The 23,641-nt window shown below is 34.1% G+C and overlaps 1 protein-coding gene across 1 annotated transcript; it reads right to left on the bottom strand.

The window, feature by feature from the left end:
- Window positions 1-1,096: 1,096 nt before the first annotated feature.
- On the bottom strand, window positions 1,097-15,815 carry LOC150098734 (uncharacterized). The gene is made up of 2 exons (XM_090405669.1): window positions 15,776-15,815; window positions 1,097-2,342 (listed from the first exon to the last, which is right to left on the bottom strand). The coding sequence occupies exons 1-2, from the start codon at window positions 15,776-15,778 to the stop codon at window positions 1,500-1,502; spliced, it is 846 nt and encodes a 281-aa protein (XP_090261795.1). The 5' UTR covers window positions 15,779-15,815; the 3' UTR covers window positions 1,097-1,499.
- Window positions 15,816-23,641: the final 7,826 nt, after the last annotated feature.

Genomic DNA, 23,641 nt, shown 5'->3' with positions numbered 1-23,641 from the left:
GGGAGGTATGGAGAGCTTGCAGTTTGTGGCATTGATTTTAAATTTATTGCCTGAAACTTTTAGATTCAGCACTACAGTTCATACGCAGTTTGCTTTGCTAATCAAATTTGAAATTAACGTTCTATCTTAGGAATTTATTTGATAAACTTTAATTATGATTATGGGGTAAATAAATTTCTTCTCCGTGTGGTCTTCGGAAGAAATTCGTGGGCGAGATTAACATAAAAAGAAAAACGGGCGGAAAAGTGAGTGAAATCTGTGAATCAAATAAACATGGAGAGCGAGAAAAATGTGTAGGAAATCGTTTAGAGAACTTATTCTATGAAGACAGTTCAAGAAATGTAACTTTCTTTATTAAAATCAGTTATTAGAAGGGGGGGGGAATTGAGGCAAATGAACAAAAAAATTAATATTGAAGACAAGAAACACAACTGATGGTAGCTAGAACGTCTAAAGGGATGAACAAAATTATGGATTAATGACATAAAGGAATTTATACACAAATGAATATTTTGTAACATAGAAGAAAAACGAAAAAGGAGTAGGACCATTTCTTATGTTAATTAAACTGCGTTTATTAATACGCCAGCTATTTCCGGAATTGAGGATGCTGGATAATTCATTGTTTACTCAGTTTCTTTAATTGATGATTCCCGGTTAATGCATCATTTTTACAGAATAATATACAGAGATGAATTTTTCTATTCGGCTGTTCGGAAATTTTCTAGAGTTTTAAGAAGCTTTAGGATTCGGTCTTCCTATCAGTATAAGAGGAACTGGAAAGTTGTTGTTTAGACTTCAAGTTGTTTTCGTTTTGTTGATATTAGGGCTTTAGATTAGCAGTGCGTTAATTTTTGTTAGTAAAAGCATAAAGTTTGTTATTTTATGGATTTATACATTTGTAAAGAAACTATGCAACAATCTATAAGTACGGGTATATGAATTTCAGTTTCTTGAGAATCTATGACAGAAATTATTTTAGTAATTAAATTGCGTTTACTCTTTGTGTTTGTATTTTTATATATCATGAAATAGATCCAATACTTTTACTTATACTTTGTAATATAATAAAAAAGCAGACATTTTAGAAAAAAAGATGGTTTATTGCAAATAGTACAAGATACCACATCGATAAGTGTGGTTTTAGATAAGCTGCATACACCAACAGAGAAATATAAATTACACGTCAGTTAACGAATTTGCTCAAACCCCCCTTTTGTTTGGATTGCTTTTCTTCTTGATTCTTTGAACATGTGTTTTGTCGCTTAATTCTTTCCATTTGAGAACTGCTGTGCATGAAAACTCATATTTAAGAGCCAAACAAAACAAAAGGAGATAGAAAAGGAGGGGGGGGGGAAGAAAATCTTCGCTCAGTCGCCCGCAACTGTACCAAAACCCGTGATTCTATCTCGTGGAGATAACCATTATATAGATGATGCAGGCGTCACTTGCACCAATACCTGTTACTGACATATGTTTCGCAGTTGGATCGGTGGCATCTAGATAAGTCGGCGACGACGAAGAGCTCTCTCCACGCGTCCAGATATGATTGTTGGGACTCCTTCTCCTCCCTGCTGTTCATCTGAGGAATCACCTTTTGATTCTTCTTGCTGTGGGCTTTCCTGTGGTTTCAGTGTTGCTGTTTCTTCAGATGTTTCACTTGGTTTTTCTGGTTGGGTATCTCCTTGTTCACTGCCATCACTTTTGTATTCTGCTGGTTTTTCCTCCTGTTTATGACTGGTTTCATGCACTTCTTCTTGTTGTGGAGCACCATGATCGTGACCATCGTCTGCACTGTGTCCTGGTTCTAGTGGAACAACTCGATCTCCATATTGCTGACCGCCTGCTTCTTGCTGTTGTTGCCCACCGACTTCTTGCTGCTGATCAGTACCTTCTTGTTGCTGCTGCTGCTGTTGATCGCTGCCACCTTTTTCCTGTAGATCACCTCCGCCTTGCTGCTGTTGATCACCTCCGCCTTGCTGTTGATCGCCTCCGCTTTGTTGCAGCTGATCACCTCCGCTTTGCTGTTGATCGCCGCCGCCTTGCTGCTGTTGATCGCCACTTTGTTGTTGTTCTTGTTGTTGACCTACTTCTTGTTGGCCATCTTGTTCCTGAGCCCCTTGTTGTTGTTGTTGTTGACTACTCCCTTCTTGTGGATGACCTTCTTCCCCAGGCTGGTGTCCATCTGTGCTGTGATGCCCTGACTGTTCAGAGTCTTTGTCCAGCAGGAGGGGATCTACGGATTTAGCTGGATGATTGTCATCATGTACCTTATCATAACCTTCAGCATGGACTCTAGAGAGACAAGCCACAAGGGCAAGCACAGCGATCAGTGCGACTTTCTAGAAAAAGAAAAAAATATAGAAAATATTGTTAAGATTTGTCCACATATCAAACTTGATAATTATTTTAAAAAAAAAAAGAAGAAATTCGATTGTTTAAATTTGGGACCAAGGAATGTTCAGCTTAATATAATCTTAATTTAATTAATTTATATTAATTAAATCATATCTTCTGTACAAAAATTAAAAGAAATTCTTACTTGCAGAAAAATCTAAAAGTACAGATTAAGATTAAATATAGATTAATATACTTTTGCTAAGTAAACGACAAAACAGAAGTAAAAATTTCCTTAGAAGCATATGCTTTTATGGTCGTCAGATTTAAGTAACAATTGTTTTTGGTGTATTCATAGCTCAAATCGTAGCTGCTCCAATCTCCTGAAATAAATTTTAGCTGTGCATTTTTTATGACATCTCCATCCATAAAAGGTTGTAAATCTATCGTAGAGTTAGCAGTGCGCATGGGCTAAAGATTAGGCAATCCAGGGATCCTGCTCTGAAGAATCAAAATGGTCCTTTTTTTCCAGCTATCTAGTAAGCAGAAGGATGGTAGGCTCACTAAATAGGCTGTGAATCCTATAGTTGGTATGGATTGGCTAAGGATTAGTTAATTCAGGAATCCTGATCTAGAGATTAAAAATTGTACTTCTCAAGTACTTCAGTCCTCCAATAAGCAGGAGGATAGTATTCTCACAATGGACAGTGCAAATTGCATACCGCATAATATCCAGCAACGTGAATCGCATTACTTCTCATAGGGTGAGCACTCAAATGTTATTGAATTTACTAATTAAAAAAACTTAATTAAACCAAAGCTCATCGAGCGAATAAGAGTGTCTGTACGATTAATATATATTTATTCTAATGCTTTGTTAACTTGTTTTGAATTAATAGAAAACATTTAAGGCTTTGAGACCAGTGTATTATATCTGTTAATTGATTGTATTCTTCTAGCCAGTTTACTTGTTTTGTGGGATGAAAATCTAGTTACTGGGAGGAAAAACGGGCTATATTAGTCGGTCTCATACCTCCGTATGAGATAAACTAATTCATCCCTTGATGAATTAGTTCAAAATCATTATAAATACTGTAGGTACTTCGTACCCTTGACTGGATTCAAATGCAAATCCTTCCAACCAAAAAGCATCGTCGTTAACAAACTTAGATGGGAGACTAAGTGCATTTTGTAATTGCATTCTTGTACAGGAAGACAGTTTATTATATATATATATATATATAAACTTTGTAAACTAAAAACAAAAACACACACAAAAAAACCGTTCCTTATATTTTAATTTGAAAAAGAAAGTCCTAATCTCACTATAGTGATTAGTTGGTTTTCATACAGCGATATTTCATACCAAATGCTACTATAACATTTCCATGCCATGAGATAAATTTTCTCTCTAACTGTGGAGTAAGTTGAGACGTTGCTTCATAACTTCCTTGCAGCTTGCATTCAGAATGTGATTACAATCAGAAACGTTAGTTTTTTTTTTTTTACAAATTATTTGTTTGAATTTTTAAAGTTGCATTTGAATTACAGTCTATGTAACACTTAATTCTGCTACATTTTGTAGGGATGAGCAATCATCATAAATTGCGTAACGCTCTCTTTGAAGGAGTTCACCTTTTGTGAGAGTAGGCTATTACACTCGTATTTATTGGACATTTATTGATATGGCGCTTTGCAACATTGAGGAGCCCTTGTATCTGCAGCGCTGGTGTCATGATAGATATAGCAGGAAATTTAACAACAGCTGTATTGCTTTCTTTCATCGAGCTTTGAAACTATGAGAATATATGTCGAAAATAATGAGCTGCGTATTGTAGAAAATGTCAAACTTATAGTTCCACCTTTTGTAACATGTTTAGTATTATCTAGACTAGAAAACGAATGCTCTTAACAAATGTCTCCTGTCTCCTTAAATATCTCCTGCCTCCCGCTGGATATCTTAATATAAACCGTTAACGTAATGCATTAACAATTGCGTTTGCATAATACATAAACACATATGAGATTAAATTTTGTCTATCTATTTGCTTATAATAACAGATGAATAGATTATAATGGAATTTGGTATTTGAGATTTTTTTCTAAAATTTTCCGTAGATCTAAGTTTTAAATTTGCCGTAGATTTAAATTGGTTTTAAATGCTGTTTTCGTGATATAGCCTACTAAATCGATGTCACATTTAACATTGAACAAACATGAATCCAATCAAGTTTGTTCGAGTTGGATATCGAACAAACTTGATTGGATTCATGCTATGCCGAAAACGACTCTGAATTTATGTTATTGTTTATGATAGTGAATGACGTCACTATATGAATATACTATTAAAAAGTACACCTTTTATTATTGCCTTCGATCGTTCAACATCTGTTTCAGTTGTTAATTTTAAAGACTCTCGTTGAACTTATATGGTTTGAAAAGAAAATACATTTTCTTACAAAAGATGAGTCAATTGTTAAACTAAGAAATAAAAATTAATCATGAAAACGAGAAAGTGAATAAAAATCAATTATCTTATTGATAGTTTTTTTCAGCATATTCTTTTTCTTTTTTTATTATTATTTAATTATTCACATCCTGCTTCATGTTTCTCTGTATATGAGATATTTTCGTTGTTTACTTCGACAGACAGTTACAATGGTATTTTTACTGAGGACTGAAAACCTTAATTTAAAAGCTTTCAATTGAAAACATATAAGAGATCTAAACAGTTTAAATACCATAGTTACTGTATCCCAATATTTCATTTAATCATTTAATTCACTTTATTAAAGTAAAATAATAATATAATATACAATATAGTATTATCTGAAATACTGTGGATTCTGCGGTCGATTTTCTTGAGTTTCCCGGAGAAAAAACCCGCTTGACACACCTGCCAAAAACCTGTCTATCTTTGGCTGAAAAATCTGCCAAAGATCTACTGAGTCGGGAACAGTACTTAAATTAATTAGATATATTAATAAGCACTGCTTCTGGAATCTAAACAGCAATGCTTTATGACTATGTATAACAGCTGTTTCCTTAGATAATGAGTCATGCCATACTGTTCATAAAAATACAAAAAATATATATGTATTGTAAAATTTTAATTCATTCATTCGCCGGTGTAGGCAAGCATCATCATCACCTGCACGTACAGAAACCGTACGCCCATGACTAGTCAAGTATCATTGTCTTCTCATGTGTATAATTAATTTTTTTTTCGAATCCAGGTCATTTCAATCCAAGGGCATCATCGATAGTGGATCAGCTACAGAAACTTTCCAAGGTGTCATGATCGTACAGTTTTGTTTTACCTTAAACAAGAAAAATCCGATTTAATGTACCTTAATTTACCTGGAATTGGGACTGGTTGAAATGACGGTACAGACGACAAAGGCCATTAGTTTGTGAGATTGAAGGTTGCATTTGTTTTTACGTCAGAAGTGGGTAAGGCTATGAGACTGTATATCATGCTTTTATTGTTTTTTTTTTTTTTAACTGAGTATATTAACGTACCGGTTATCCTGTTTCGACTTGGAAAACCTGAGTTTCTCGGTGTGTGTGTGGGGGGGAGGGACTTTCCAACTCTATGTGAGATCAGCTAACTCCCCTTCAGTTAAAAAGGCTTTTTAAGAGTTCTTGGCGTCCTTGATGGGATTCAGACGTAGCTCTCTCTCTCTTTCTCTCTAACTAAACTGCAAATGTTGCGACGCTTCGCAACTACGCTTATGGCATACGTTCTTTACACTGCTTGTTAATTCTTGTGTTCACTATCTTTTTATCTTTATCTTTTATTATTTTGCGGGAAGAAAAATCTTATCATCGTTGCATAAAACTAATTAACTTACTAACTAGTTCTCTTAACTTCAGTTGAAGACCCTTATCAAAGAATCCACGTATCCTAGAAACTGGATCTGAACTAGATCTTTCTATGTGAACTGTAAATACTGCTTCTTTCCGAACTGCGCTCTTATTTACATCTATAGTGTGCCATTTTGCTACTTTTTGCTAAAGTATTTGCTTAGGATTCGATATTAATGTGTAACCTAAGTCTTTAGTAGTCAATATATCTTTAAGTTATTTTCTCCGTATCATAAAATGGCCTTATATTCCTTATTATTATTGCGATGTGCAAGTTCTCCTTAGCTGAGTGCTATTTATTAATAACTTATCATCTTTATCAAGTCACGCTTTCGCTCTTGTAAGTTGCCTACAATTTTCTTCATTGTTTCTCCAGTATTTTACATTCCACTACTCGCTGGCTGGTTCTATCGAATGTCGCTAACAGTATACTTGATTTGCGAGAGAGAAACTGCTTCTGGGATCAGCTAGTTTATTCTGCTTGATAAAGTTCGTTATCGTCGTGGATGAGATTTGAACCTAGGTCTCTATCCCAGACAAGTGACAGATGTAAGAAAAGCATCACGTAGTCAAAGGGTCATTAAATACCTTATTAATACATTTATATTTGAGGCCGCAACAATACGGGAAAAAGAAAAAAGCATTTACAGCCTACATGCTAAATTACTCTTGTTTCAAGTCGTTAGCCTTAAATAATCAAGACGATCACGTTGAAAACAAAATATATTTGGTATTTATACCAAATTTAATTAAATTGCATGCAGTAAGAGAAGAATTATAATTATCATTTCAAATAGTTTTACTAATAAAAACGGTTACGGGATATTTATTTATTTACTCCATATCATAAAACATTTATATCTTACTAAAATTTCATATTTATATAAATATGAAATTTCAAGATTTCTATGAATATTCAAGATAACTATTTAAATTTGCCGTTGAAGTAACAAATATTAGACTATATAATTGCAAAATTAGGAAAACAATTTTATTTCTACAGATATACCGAAAACGGCTGTGAGTTTGGTTGTGTTACGATAATGAATGCTGTCACATATTCAAGAACACATTTGATACTTATTTCGTGTTTCATAATACCAAAGAGAAAGAAAATTGCAATAACAAAAGAATTGGAAAAAATAAAACTGGAGATTTTCAAAGATCAGTATTATGCATGTCAGTTCTGTTCTGTTGTACGTATTCTCAGGTTCGGCGTGTTGTTTCGCAATAGAAAAAAAATGCGGTTTTCTAAAAGAAAACTGCCATTTTCTCAGGTAGCTGTTTCGCTCAAGGTCTCATCGCATGGCCAAGATTAAAGAAAAAGTCTCAGGCATGCATGCAGCTTTTAGAGCATGCAAGTTAAAGACGCGAAATACATCATTTCCTAAATTGTATTATAATGTTAATAGCGATAAAGAATGTTAAAGAGAAAAAATTAGAAATGCCATATCATTTAAACACATGTGACATCATACTCAAAATGAAACTTACCGATACCCGAAGAGAAAAACTGAAGCGCAAATTCTTACACCTTACAAAATACATAAATGATAGCACTTAAAATGTGCCTCCAAAAGTGAGATAATGCCATTTTGACAAAGAATGTATGGTTTAGCTCACTTGAGCTAAACGATACAGCCCTGCGTATCGGCTTTGGTAAGCATGTGAAATACTGAAATTAATTATTATTTCCGTCAAAGAATAATGAGCCCTCAGTAAGATGCTACTCAAAAAGCATGGACCAGTTGTGTAGATATTTGAGAGTATTTCAAGCTTTTTTTTTTTTAGGTTAGGAAAGGAAAATGAAAAAATGGGGAATCTGTTTAAACGTAACCTGATTGATCAACGTTTGTAAACATATTTTTCTAATTAAAATAAAAAGAAATAAAACTTGTTCACATTCTTTAATAATGATATCATTGAGTTAGACAAGGGAATGGATACACCATGATACTTTTGGATTTTGCTAAGGCTTTTGACAGCATAAGCACGAAAGGCCGTTGCATAAATTGTAGACTGGAATTGGATTATAAATTATTGGCATGGATAAAAAGATGAGTGACTGGCAGATATAAAAAAATGGTATATGGGGGATGTGAATCTGAAAGATTTAAGATAACCAGTGGTGTACCACAAGGATCAATCCTTGGTCCACTGTTATTCAATCAATTATTCACAATTATTCAATTTTCCAATGTCATTAATGTACATTAATGACATTGGAAAGGATTTGACATGCGACATACAACTATTTGCTGATGATACAAAGATAGCAAGGTAATCAGGAGCTGTTGATGTGCGGTACTTGCAGAATGATTTTAAAAGGCTGAAATTGTGGGCATGTGAAAATAGCTATCAGTCAGTTCAAATGTTAATAAATGTAAAGTCACGCACTTTTATGTGATGATTAGATATTCGATGCGGTATTATATTGGTGGGTTTATGCTAGAAGAAACTGATCAGGCTAGGGATCTTGGAGTGTTAATAGATAGGAAGTTGAAATTCAGGTGCCCTGTAGTTGCAAACTTTTGAGTTGCAAATACAACTCAAAAGTTAATTGCAATGCTGAAACGAACGTTCACACATAAAGATAAGGAAAGGATGTCATTTTGCCTCTACAAGGCCTTGATAAGACCTCACTTGGACTATTGTGCGCAGGTCTGGTCTCCTGGTTTCCATTGTGATTCTGATATAATGGAGAGAGTGCAAAGGAGAGTGTTGAAAATGATATCAGGATTGTGGAACACTGATTATGACGACAGATCGAGGATTTGTAGACTGCAGACACTAGCAAACAGGAGAAATAGTGGTGGTGTGATTGAGACTTACAAACTTCTGTAACGGTCATACAGGATTTCAGTAGATGGAATTTTTCATTTTATGGAGGGTGGAGATAGGATGCAAGGGTATCCTTGGAAACTGAAAATGAATGCTGTGAAGAAGGGGGTTAGGGCTAGTTTTTTTCTCTCATAGAGTAAGGCATGATTGGAATGGATTTGCCATTGGATTGCCAAGTAGGGTGAATGAATTCTAGAACAAGCATTACAGCTGTTGAGAATAGTATGGCCTCCATCGATGAGTCCCTGACTCTCTAGAAATCTCGCTTAATAATGAGAATAATAATAATTTTGACGGTCTTCAGAACACTGAAACTTGAACATAAATATCACTGAAAAGATAAAAAAAATCAGCAAGATTTAATTTTAAGTAGCACAATTTAGAAATTTCTGCTACCTTTATCAATGGACGATGATAGATAGAAACACATGCATGTACTGATCTTCAGAAATAAGTTGTGTTCTTACCTCATGATTTAATTTTTGCGATTTTATTTGCACCACAAATCTGTATATTTTTCAATTTATAGGAACAAATCTGTTTTATTCTCTTAAAATTAAGTATAATCGATAATGTTTTTATATAGAAATATCAATCTTGTATTAAATAAAGTAAATCTAATAAACGTAGAGGATGTATAATATTAGCAATATCCTAATAAACCGGCTGTTATGACATCATCCCTTTGCCAATTGAAGGTCTGAAGTGTCTTGAAAAGAAACATATGTGGTATTTGCAGTTGGGTTCCATGTGGTTTACTTTCCCTTGATCGTTCCGCGGTGCTAATGTACCATAGGTTTACAGCAACTTGTTGGTGTGATTGACATAATAAAATGAGTTACAAAAAATTAAATAAAATCATACCATATATTATGTGTTTCCATGTCTACGTTTTCACCATCGCTGTGGGTGTTTTTAATCTTGTGATGCTAGTAACTTGACGTTTGCTGAATTTGTGTTGAAATTTTTAGAACGCTTTCACTCTGAACGTATGCCTATAAATAATGAACGCAAATAATGTACGCGTGTATATATTTTCTTATTCAATGTTTCTTCGTCAGATATTTTAGTATCTGACGAAGCAGATACTCAAATATCTGTTAGATATTTACGAATATCTGAATGACGAAGCAGATACTCAAATAGCAGATACTCAAATATACTGCTGCTTGCGATCTCGTATTAATGGAATATGAGAACTGTGGGAGTAGCTTGAAAAATGACACAATCAAGAGTATCCATACTTATCGTCATACATGTGCTTCAGTAGTGAATAGTTTGTTTAGCACATCATTTTGTACAATTGTGGAAGTGGCAGTGAAATTAGGGATACTTTTCTTTCTCTGAAATCTATTGCCTCCTATTACTTGTTATTGAACTTGTCCACTTTTAGTATGAAAGTACTTCATTTTAATAACTGTTACTTTAGGAGAGAATGCTTTCAGCTGCGACCCATCAGCTTAAAACTTGAGTGCAAAAATTCAGAGATTCCGATTTAGATATTCATAGTCATTTTAATATACACATTGCACAATAACTTTCATATTGATTCCGTATATAGTACAACCAGTAGAATGGCACGTAAGGTCTTACTGGATAGGTTTGTGTTTAAATCAGATCTGGAAGGTAAGGAACCTTTATAAGGGTTTTTCAGCTGAAGGCGAATTTCTCTCTCACATGTACTGAAGTGATGTTTTTATTTTTCTTCTCAGAAATTCAAATTTTTACTGCGGCAGAAAGAAAAACCACCCAAGAATGAGTTTAATTAACAGGCATAATATATTGGCTGTAATATATTATGCCTGTTAATGAGAGTTTTCACTAACAGGCTTTCACTAACTTCCTTCCTTCTATACATCAATGACCTACTTCAGTTGACCTCCAACCCAATACACAGTTTTGCAGATGACTGCACATTGCACTCCTCCCTTTCATTTGATAAACCTTACCCTACACAACTCACTTCAATCCACAGAATATCAACCACAACTTCCCTTAACGCAGACCTCCAAAACATCCTCCGATGGGGCTCAGATAACCTCGTCAACTTCAACGCTAGTACAACCCAGTTCTGTCTTATTTCCCACAAAAAGGAACCATTTTACCCAGTATTATTTTTGCTAACACTCAAATTCCCAGACAAGACGAAATTTCTCTTCTCGGAATTACCATGACATCAGGTCTCTCCTGGCATCACAACCATTGCATCCTCAGCTTCCAAAAAACTAGGCTTTCTCTTTCGCTCAAGACGTTACTTCACTTAAAAACAGCTGTTAACCTTATGCAAATCGCAAATCCGCTCAGCTGTCGAATACTGTTCTCACATTTGGAGTGGGGCTCCTAAAAGTTCCCTCAAAATGCTTGACTCAATACAGAGGAGAGCAATTAGACTGATAAATGATCCATCTCTTACCGACTCACTCCCCCCACTTTCACATAGACGTTTAGTCTCTGCAATTTGTATATTCTACAAATATTTTTATGGAAAATGCTCATCTGAAATAGCATCAATAATCCCCCCACTCTGTACTAAACCCATTGGAACACGTACAGCCACCTCCCAACATCCTTTCACAGTACACCTTGAAACCTACAGAACAAGTTTCTTTTCCTCCTCCTTCATCCCTGCTACTGCTGTACTGTGGAACAGTCTTCCCCCCTGAGGTATTTCCCAAAGAATACAATATACAGGCTTTCAAATCGAATGTTAACAAGTTCCTCCTTTCCCAACCCACTACCCATATACGGTACTAAAGTACTTTGGGTTGACCAGCCAACCTCTCGTATATGGGCCCAACATTTAAATAAATAAATTTAAAAAAATTTAAAAAAAAAACAGGCATATATTATGCCCGTTAGTGAAAGCATTGTCCTCTCGGCTAATCAGGTTCAGCCTGATTGGCGTGAAGAGCGACTGTGTGTGTGTGTGTGTGTGTGTGTGTATATATATATATATACATATTATAAAGCAAGGTGGCTTCCCTTTGCTTTCCTTGTCGTTTTTGAGGGATGAAACGGAACCGGTTTGCCTGTTTTTGAGGGATGAAAAACCCTCTACTACCGTATGAGACCGGTTAACTCACCTTTAGTCGAAAATACCTGATAAAGGTTCCTAACATTATAGATGGGAATCGAACCTAGGTTTTTCCGAAAAAAGGGCTTTGTCTATACTGACTTAGCTACAGAAACTTCAGATTATATTTACACATTTATATTTAAATATATCATATGTATGAGAATTTGGGAGTAGGCTTTAGTCAGCAGAGGACAGAAAATGGCTGATGTAAAAGAAGATATGAGACTAAATATATATGTATTAATATTTCCTAAGACGCAATGCTTATTTAATAAAAAGACATGAAAAGTCTAAAAAAGATTAACAATAACTGCCATTTTAAAGTTAAGGGGGCAATAACAATTAATTGCGAAGTAATCTGCTGCTACTGCTGAATATTAAGTAAACACGAAGAAACTTTTGACTTACAGATGTTACTATTGTTATATAAGCATCTCCAGGAGTCTAGGACTCACCGATAATTATATTATATTATAATATATTTTATTAATATAGCAAAATAAATTTATTAATAACTTATTAATTATTCTATCTCTTACTTTGAAGAAGTTCAAAAAGGTATTAAGATTCTTAATAATAATAATAATAATAATACAGTATGTTTAGTATGTTATATATGCTATATTACAGTATGTCACACATTTCAAAAGTTTGTGTTTAAAAGCTATTCTTGTGCAACTTAGTATCGATATGCAAACTGCTGGTTGAATTTTGATGAAATTTAATATATAGCCCATTATTAAATTCATAATTAAAATATAACTTCATTAATTACTTTTAATCAGTATATCTCCAAAGAATAGTATTAAAAAGCACTTTATATTTCAGTGTACACATATCCAATTTTGTTTATTGTTACCGTGAATTTTACAACAGTATGTGTATTGGCGTAAACTTATATTAGAAATTTTATTTCAAGATTAGGAATTGGAAATCATGTAGGCCAAGAAAAGAAAAAAACAATAAAACAAAATAAATAGCTAAATAAATAAAATAAGCTAAATATAAATAAATAACATAAGCAAAATATAAATAAATAAATAATTAATTAATTTTCATTACAAAAAAAACTAGTGAAATATTAGCTATATTTTTATGACAATCCCATCTACTGTGGTACAGTACGTTAGTGCTATAATATATTCCTGTGACTGGACTAATTTGCCTTTAAGACCAAATTCAGCAGTTTTTCTTCAGGTATATGTACCATAAGGCAAAATGGTGATCTTAGACTGGGCAGTGACATGCATGTACTACCTAACGCATTCACCAACATCCATACCACAACTGATTCAAACCCATAGCTTCTAAGGTCGAAGAGCAGTGACGCTACCCATTCACCAAAGACCAGTAATATAAAATCATACTGTATATATATATATTATAATCACCATACCTAATATGCACATCAGTTTTATGTTTGTTTGTTTTTTTTAATGCAATAAAAGGTTTATTTTTTATATTGAAAACTGTGAGTGTACGCAGTTGAGTGAGCCAGCCTTATAAGGACGCGGAAGATTTTTTTGTTTCTTTCCGTGAAACAGACAAAACTGACTTCATAATGTTAGTTGATTCTGCTGTAATTCAAAACAACCAAGTCCAACTCTCTCTCTCTCTCTCTCTCTCTCTCTTTCAAGAAAGACTAGTACACCAAATAAAAATCCACCTATTGTGAATTTTTGTTACTGACACGTAACATACTGAAAGACAACAAAGATTAAAAACGTCAATCACCCCTCTTCTTACGGAAAGTCTACGTATGCCACTGCGTGACACATGCTGTTGTTTGTTAGCAACGTCTTTTCAACCTCCAGAAAACATTTTATGTGTGTGTGGGGGGGGGGGGGAAGACTACCTAAAATCCATGAAGACCGTGGGTATTGGTGTGTGTGTGTGTGTGTGTGTGTGTGTGTGTGTTTTATTATTATAATTTATTATTATTAATATTTCAGGTGGCAATATTTATAAATGGCATCCGATTTATTCGTAAAAGATGATTGGGTTGGGGAGAAAAGGTTATTTACTTGCATAAAATATGTATCATGATATAAGAATAAATTTGAATCGTTTACAAAATTACCGAATTCGATTGCACATTAGTACGACATAAATTTCATCGCCATCCACTATGACCTTGCTTATAGAGTGCCTGAATTGACTTGAAAACGTTGTTATTTCTAGAGCAGTGTTTCAATCTTTTTTTCAGGTGAAAAAAATCTATGTTAACACTTAAAATAATGTAAAGCATCAAGTTTTTGATTGTTCACTAATTATTATTACTATTAATATTGCAAAATTAATACCAGCAGAAATGTTTTAAAATGTAAAGATTTGAATTGCATAAACTTTTCCAAATATACGTTTACAGTTTTGCGTTTTGTAATTGTTTCATGTAAATAACAAATATTCTATCCATAGTTCAATTAATTAAAGATACTGTTGTTTTGTTTACCACAAGGATAGGTATTAATCTTGAATAAGACATGGATGTTTATAAAAGTTTACTCTAGACAGGTAAAGCTCGTTTTTCTTTAATGCTTTGTAATCATAGTATTATACAAAAAAGTATATATTAAAAGTATTTTTGCGAGAAAAGTGAATTGAAATAAACTGACGAAGAAAATACATATTCAAAAAGTATTAAAATATGCATCGAAGAGGCTTCAATTTGGCAAGTTCAATGAAGGATAGTATGCATTCATTTTTATTAAAGCCAGGTGTAGAAGCTTAAAAGTTTCGAAATTTATCAGTTTATGATAATATAACCTATGGCATCGGAATTGCCTTGGATTGCACTATTTAAAAGACAAGGATATTGTTCTGAGTCTATATATTCGCATCTTATTAGTGCTTTTAGATTTCACTCGCTTGCTAGTTGTTTCGAACAGTTGGGTCTCATCAGAGATCAGGTAGAAACCTTAAGAGGGCAAGAACTGCCAGTTTAATATTGTAGCAATCTCATGTCAGAAGGTTATGTTATTTCGTAAGTGAATTCTTGGTAGTTACATACCTAAAGTATTAACATTTAAAATGATGAGAACCAACAGGTCGAAACAACTAGCAAGCGAAACTAAAAGCACTAATCAAGGCAAATATGGGCTCATGGGCAGAGTCCATTTCTTTCAAGTAGTGCAATCCAAGGCAACTCAGTTGCCAAAGGTTATCTGATCATAAATTCTCTGGTAAATTTCGAAACGTAAGTTTCTACATCTGGCTATCAGAAAAATGGTTACATAATATCCTTCATTATGATACAAATTCATATTTCTAATCGAAGTTACATATTTGGTACATATTTAAATACTATTTTGCATTTATTATCAATGTTTATGGACTATTCTGCGTAATGTTAAAAACAGTTGTATCAGTATGAATATTAAAATTTGAAATATTTCTACTAGAATTAGAAATGGTGGTGAAGATTAAAATTGAATTACTATATATTTAACAACTGTGAATTACTCAACTATATTAATCATACTATCAACAAGAGAAAACTGTATGAATGCCAAAAAAATTTAGTCAAAAATAACTGTTGATTATCATATTTGAAATTCTCATCCAAAATACTTGTCCTTTTCACAAGCATCTCTCTCTCTCTCTCTCTCTCTCTCTCTCTCCGTTTGTTTGTTAACATTAAATCTAAGAACTCACCATAGTCCTATGTACTTGGGACCAGCACTGCTCCACAGAAATTTCCGATCCCACAAACTTCTCAACCTGAAAGGGTTAGCAACACTCTTTCCCCTTTATACATCAGGCCCAGATTGACCTTCTGACCTCAGGTGATGCTGGAATGCACATGTGACTGGTCTTGATGCTTTCCCTGAAGGCACGGGAGCCTGCGTGAGTGCAATTACTCTAGACATCGAAACTCGACTGCTCTCTGCTCCCTTGTTGAAGCCAGTCACGTGATTTTGCATGTCTAACCCCACCCATTTCCGGCGATTGTTTATTATTGAAAGAAATAAAACTACCATCGTTACAAGCACAATGTTTAAAAAGGCTTTGCTTCACAACAAAGCGCGCTGCAATTTGTTTCAGATGAAGTATAATAATAATAAAATAGAAGATCGGCAAATGGATATAAGCTTTTGATACTGACAATAATAATGCATTCGGTAGTTAGTGAGGAAGTGAAGTAAAGCATTTCTTAATATATAATGCAATATCACCTCGTGCTAATTGCTCCACTCAGCGGTGATAACAAAACTGCATTCGACGCGAAGATGCTATGTAACGGCCGAGATAAATGATAGCAATTACATAAATCACTGGTAATAAGCCAGTGTGCATTGTTAGGTACATACAGTCTTAATTTATTCCACGAAATAAGCTACGATCAGAACTAGAAATTGATGTTTGTTATCCTTCAAATGAAAAAATGGCAACTTTTTTTTTTTTTTTTTTTTTTAGAAAATGTCAGTCTTCTGGAAGAAGTAAGAAAATAATAATTCTCCTCTTGGTTATTCTTAAGTATGTATATTTCTAGTTTTTCAGAACTAAATAATACATTTTACCGTGCACCTTTTTACTGCTATGAGATTTTATGGTCAGCTTCTTCTCTTGCATGTGCATGTTCTATGACGTTGCTGTGTGTAATCACGTAAGTGGAATCCAGTTAAACATTCTTTTATGGTTATTATTTATAAATGCGGAAGGCGATCCGTGTATTCAGTTGCTACGAGTATATTTCTCTCTCTCTGAGACGTTGCTATAAACAGTTTTCAAGAAGTTTACGGAGATCTCAAAATGTCTTTTTCTGCTATTATCGCAGATTTAGTGGACAACTCACATGTAAGGAATGCCTTTATTCTACATTCATACTGGACTGTCGCTACTGGGGATTTACACGTTTAAATAGTTTGAAATAGATAAAGAATTAAGGTGCTTCCACCAGCCGATTCCCGGAAAGTGGGGTTAAATATTAGTTAGAATTTTTGACAATTAAATTAAAATGAAGCAACTTAAATTGCAGATCAAATGATAAGTCTTTCTTTGTTAGTTTGTAGTTTTGTATCGTTTATTTCAGCTAACTTTAGTTTATTTCTGGAATTCGAAAGAAGCATAGAAAAGTCGTAATAAAGAACTACCATTACTAATTTACTAACATCTTTATCACAAGTATGACCAATCGTTTGTTACATTGGAAAGCTACAGTAAGCAACAGCTTGATTTATTATTTAAAACAATTAGTTTATCACTTGTCGGTTCCAAGCCAAGAAAAGATCTAATAATAAGGATACGAGTTTTATGCAGCAGTCAACTTCTTCCCTTAGGATAAAATCAGTATATCCGGAAAATTTCGCACTGAAAAATGACCTTGAAGACCAAATTTATCTGCCTGTTTTATACAATACTTTGTCAGAATAGGGAATGCTATTGTAGTTGTTGTTGTTACTACTATTCCAAAGCATCTAAGGTTCTGATCAGAGTATACCATGTGTATGAATTGCTTTTGTTCTCTGATTATTTTATGTCTTTTGTAGAAAAAGCGAAACAGAATTTTCTGGAGGAAAATCATGCCATTGACATATTGAGACCGACTAATTAAATATTCTTTGCTTCCTGGACTGGATTCGAAATTTTTACCTCCCAATTTCATGGAGTCGAGAAAACATGAAATCCTTTCAGTTTTGTTGTTTTTCTGTGTGTGTGTGGGGGGGGGGGGGATTTTTAATTTGTTGAAAAGTTCATTTTAAAAAATTGGTCATTTTCACAATTTTTTCAACAATTCAACTTTCATCAACTGCATTTTAAGAAATTTTAAGCTCAAGGTATTATTTTTGTGTGTTTTCTAGTTGGGTACACAATAAGGATTTTAAATAACACATATAAACGAAGCTCATTTGCTTCCATAATTATCAAGAAAATGCATATCCATCCATTCATCCATCCATTCGAAGTTACAGGTTTGGCTATAATACTTTATATCGCTAACTGTTGTCATTTTCTCTTTTCCGTAGTTTAAGGGCATTTTCTCTTTCCGTGGATCTTCTATTGATAACTTCTGTGTTCCTACTTAACACCATAATTTAACGTATGGTTACGTATATCATTGGCTTTTAGAGAGAGTGATACTAGAAGATTAACTTCCCCTATAAATAAACTTCTTAATTTGTAGATAGACTTTAGACTTTCCCCCTAAGTTTCTGTTCAGCCCTTAGGCCACAATTCTGATACATTGTCATTTTCATTAATATTAAAATATTGGTTTATTATTGAAATATGCGTATTTCAATCATTATTGAAATCTCGTATATTACGGAGGTTAATATAACTTATTGGGTGAGAAAAAGTTTAGCTACCATTTAGTCGGATCCTCCTTCGCTCAGTCAGTACTTATGATGCTGTTCTGTTGGAAAGACCTGGATTCGAATCCCATTCAGCACACGAAGAAACCTTTATGCGAGCTTTTCAAATGAAGGCGAGTTAGCCGGTCTCATACTGTGGTGATAGGATTCTCTTTCCGGAAATTCAGGTTTTTCGTCCTTCATCTTCCCAATAATTTGGAAAAATCATTGGGAAGATGATGCAGAGTCTGCAGAAGCTCCAAATATATTTTCTGGAATCCCTTCTAAGGACTAAGTAAGACATAATTGGAGACTCCATAGCTTAGCTGGTTTTGGCAGTGCTTTTGGACTAGTTACTTTTGGACTTTTGGACCTGTGTTCGAATCCTGTCTATGACGCTAAGAACCTTATAACAGTTTTTATTGAAAGTGAGTTAGCAGGGGGGAATAAGCTTTTCCTTCACTTTAGCTGTTCAGCAGGATGAAAACCTGCTAAACAGTCAAATCAGCCAGAACTACTCATGAAGTTAACAGACATAATACACTGGCCTCATAGCTTTATTTGCTTCCGCCGTAATTCCAAACGATAACAAGTGCTAATGAGAATAAGAAATTAATTTAATGATTTCTTTTCCTCACTTATGTCTCAATGATTTATTTTAGACTAAAATAAAGACTAAGATTTAGACCAAAAGAATTCAACTTGGCTGTAAAGCTTCTTAAAACGAAAGATAATAAATATCCATCGTTATTTTCACCAAGCTGGCATACAGTGTTTGCTTTTGAAACTATGTAAGTTTAGAAAAATATCGAAATTTTACGATATTGAAGTTTTGAAGAGTTGATATATTTTTTTATTTATTGTAGCGCGTTGCAAATTCAGGACGAATCGGAATTAACATCCTTGCTGAATGGTATGTTCCTATCGAAAGGTACAAGTTCTCTTTCAAGAAAAACATAAGCTTTCCCTGTTAAAAATAAAAAATAAAAATGTTCCCTTTCATTTCCTATCAAAAAGTGCCAGCAACAATACCTCTTTTAGTGGCACAGTTCCAAATAAGAATTACAGTGCAACCTGTTGAAAGTAATACAGGGTGTCTACGTTGGACCTCCCTAGTTTCAACGCATTACTACTACTTAAGTGTATGGACCATGGTGTCGAAATCACCAAGTGTTTGTAAAAAAAATTCTGGATGAAACTTGTAGTCTCTGGAACGTTTGAACAACCCAAACCTTACATATTTTCCGCATTTCGATTTTTTACCGTTCCTTGAAACTAGGGAGGTCCAATGTGGACCTCCCTAGTTTTAGCTGCGTTATCAGATGCGGTGGTATAATAATAATCAGATTTGACTCTAGGTAATCATTAAGCTGCTGAACGGTGTAGTCTTCTGAACGTCGAAAGACAGCAATGAACCGTCTAGTTTTAATAACTTTCCTTCAAACTTTTGTTTTTCCTTCTCCTGTGCTTATATTTTGTTTGAGGCTGGAACCTCTTTTTGAAAATCTTTTTAGAGAAGTACACATCGCGCATGTTCACGTTCAAAAAAAAATTGGCTAACTCACAACCGAAAACCATCACTTCTCCTCAAAAAAGATTAATCAGTTTTCATAGTGATATACAGCAGTCGATTTGTTTTATGCGCTTTGTTTATCGCATCATGGACAAAAATAATTGACCACATTTCTGAAGAACTGTCCACTTCTTGAATTCAGTTTGATCCTTGAGATTGAAGTTTCGAGCACAAAAAGAAACAGCGACAACCTTAAGGTTGCTGTAATGCTTGTGAAAGTAGTGATTCTCCGTAGCTCATTTGGTATCGATGTCTTTTGGTCAGAAAGGCATGGGTTCGAATTTCATCGAAGATACGAAGAATTTTTCAACTGAAGGTGAGTCAGCTAGTCTCAATACAGTAGTAGTATGATTTTTTCTTCCTGGAAATCAAGGTTTTTCATCCAGAAAAAAAACAGAGAAATCGGATAAAAACAACACACGCAGTTTACATGCATATTTATTGGCTCCACACCCTAAGTTGCTTCGACCGTATTTCTAAACAAACTAATAAACAAACAAACAAACAGCTGGTGAACTAATTCGATAATCTGGTTCTCCTTACCCTTAACAGACCAACCATAGTACTTTTCAAGTCACTTCAAGCCTCCAATAAGCAAGGTAGTGGCCTCACATCGTATACAACGAAAATTGTCTCTCGCCTATTTAAAATAATAATAAAAAAAACAGGAATTTTGAACAACTGCACTTCGATTTTTAGCTAGTTATATCCATCTACGAAGTTGACATTTATGACTTTCGTCACGTTTACTGTTGGCTGAATATCCATCTTGGTTTTCAGCAGTGTCGTTTCAAAAATCTTTTGGTGTGTTTTGTGAAACAATATGAAATGACAGTTTGGATTGATTTCGCCATACGGGTCACGAATAATTGCTCCGAAACATTATTTTTTTAAAATAAATCTCCTGTTTTACTGCTTGTTAATTATCAGATTCAACTTAGTACAAGCAATGTTAAAAGTAATACAGAAGTTTTCTTTTCATGAATATTGTCTGTACTGCAGAATCTGAGCAGTAAAACGAAAGTTTTTTGTTTTAATTCTTTCAGAGTAGTTATTCGTGAACTATATGACGTATTAAAGCGTCTATAGCTGCCATTTTTATTTTTTAGTTTTTTTTAAAAGGCCGCTTTATTTTCTTAAATTGTGTTATATGTTTAATATCCGCAGATAATCTTTATTCGTGTTGAAATGTCAGAATTAGTGAAAGCATGGAATATGTGTTTTTTCATGTCATCCAACGAAGGAATGCTACGCTCGTTTTGCTTGATATGACTCTGCGTCTCTAGCTCTTGAGACATGATATGAAAGCAATCTGACTTAATGGACCAACTACGAATGAGATTTTTAGGGCGGTATCATCAGAGAAAGCTGTTTTATAGGTGTATTAAACTAGACACCATTTTTCTTCACGGATGAAGCATTGCAAATTACTGAAAGGGGCCTTGAGAATGACCTTGACACCAGAAGTTTCGCGAGACTTCTAGTGTCAAGATAACTATGCAGTAAACATACTCGGTGGAAGGCTCTCTCTCTCCCTCTCTCTCTCTCTCTCTCTCTCTCTCTCTCTCTCTCTCTCTCTCTCTCTCTCTCTCTCTCTCTGTCGTTCGTTATGCCTAAACAACATAAAAACTCACTGTTCGTTGCATGAATGCCTGGCACGCAGAATGGTAGGGTGGACCAGCAGGTTGTTGTTCATAACGATGTCTTCTGTACCATGTATCTCTTAGAAGCGAGCTTCATTATGACCACAGATTATAGATAAAATTATTCGTAATTTACATAACAGTATTAAGTCAAGTTTTATAACTTTAGGCAATTTATAGAGGTTATCCATCTTAGTTGACTACTGATTCCACTGACTTCCTACGCAAGCATGCATTTAATGGAAACTAGATTACCTTGATTCTTAGCTTGTTGAACTCGTACATGGTATGTGTTCAGTACAGAGTTTTGTTTACGGTCTCGGATCCCTACGTTGCTAATAATGATAACGATATAACAAATGAAAATAGAATATTGTTTTGAAAATAGATATTGTATTTTGAATAGCAAGAATCAGGCTTTTTTTTTTCTTAAAAAAAAAACATGCATAGTGTGCATTTATATATACTTATATACTTAGTCGGTGATTATTATTTGTGAACTTACACTGTTATTAATAAATTCAGATTGGGGAAGCTAATTAAAAAACAAAAAAGTCAATTACCACTCGTCGTCCAATAAAATAAAATATTAGAAATAATGAGAAGAAAAGCTGTTTTAAAACGTATTAGCACTTACGTTTATCAGTGTGGTCACATTTTGTTTATAGTATACAGTACAAAGAATTGTTGAGAAAGCATTTATGCCATTATGTATTGTATATATACACACTAGATGCACTCCAAGTTAACATTATCTTCATAGCCATCGCTTATGTCCACTGTTTCCACAACCTGTGCGGAAAAGTATACGTTTGTTGATTTTTTGCTTTATTTGAACCCATGAAGTGGCCAATTTTCATCGTGGACGGATGGAGAATAACTTACAATTTAGCTGATATCACAAACATGTAAAGTGATGATATTAGTTACTGTATGATGACTTAGTTTTATCTTATATCTGGAAATAATATCTTTCGCGAGATATTATTTCCAGCTTTCGTTTCTAAAATTGTATCCCGATATTTAGTCTTAAGGTATGTGCTACTGTTAAAATTGTAAAGCTACATGTAAAGTGATGATATTAGTTACTGTATGATGACTTAGTTTTATCTTATATCTGGAAATAATATCTTTCGCGAGATATTATTTCCAGCTTTCGTTTCTAAAATTGTATCCCGATATTTAGTCTTAAGGTATGTGCTACTGTTAAAATTTATTTACAAGTCAGATTTCTTACGATAATGAAGTAAGCAAGTTTCGAAACAAATCAAGTGCACCGCTAATGGTGCGACTAAATTCTTCCATTTCCAAATGTCTCGTTATGTCATATTCAGATAGGGACTTTGTCAATAAATGATGACACTAAAAGGTCTGTCCATTTCAGTGTGTCAACGGCATTATCAAATTATTGTAATCCCCAAAAATAATAACCGCTGTGAACCAAACTTATATGAACAGATTAAAAACCATTGCAAGAAACATTAAAGATACCAGTAGCAGTTAAGTTTTAGTTGCGGTGGGATTGTCAAGACATTTGATTAGTGAGTGTCATGGTTGATTTATTTGCATGCTACTGCAACTATTAGAATCTACCAAAACAAACGTTATGGGTAACCGAATCACCATAATATTAATACAACAGATAATGTGCACTATGTTCAAGTCTCATTAATGAATTTTGATGTAACGATTGTCGGAACGATGCATAGCAGGTAATTAGTATTACGTACTCTGTATCGTTTTAACAATGAAGTCTGAAGGAGGTGGTATTCTTTCTGTGCAGCTCCTTTTCATTATTATAAAGATTTTAGATTTTATCAAGATTTTAGATAATTTCGTCTTCCCTATGTTCTAGCGGTTCTATGAAGATAGGTTCAAAGATAGTCTCTTCATGTTCCAGCAAGAAAATGATTCTTTAAAACCATCGTGTAAATTGGTCCAAAACTGGTCGCTCCGTGAGACTTCATCTAACTAAAGTTCCGAATTACGACGAACATCTATTTTCTCTGAT

This window comes from Typopeltis vanoorti, chromosome 15 (assembly GCF_054136105.1).
Source record: "Typopeltis vanoorti isolate ZY-2024b chromosome 15, IOZ_Tvanoo_1.0, whole genome shotgun sequence".
Lineage (NCBI taxonomy): Eukaryota > Metazoa > Arthropoda > Arachnida > Uropygi > Thelyphonidae > Typopeltis > Typopeltis vanoorti.
The sequence above is the reverse complement of the archived record's forward strand: the minus strand, read 5'-3'. Positions and strand labels throughout refer to the sequence as shown.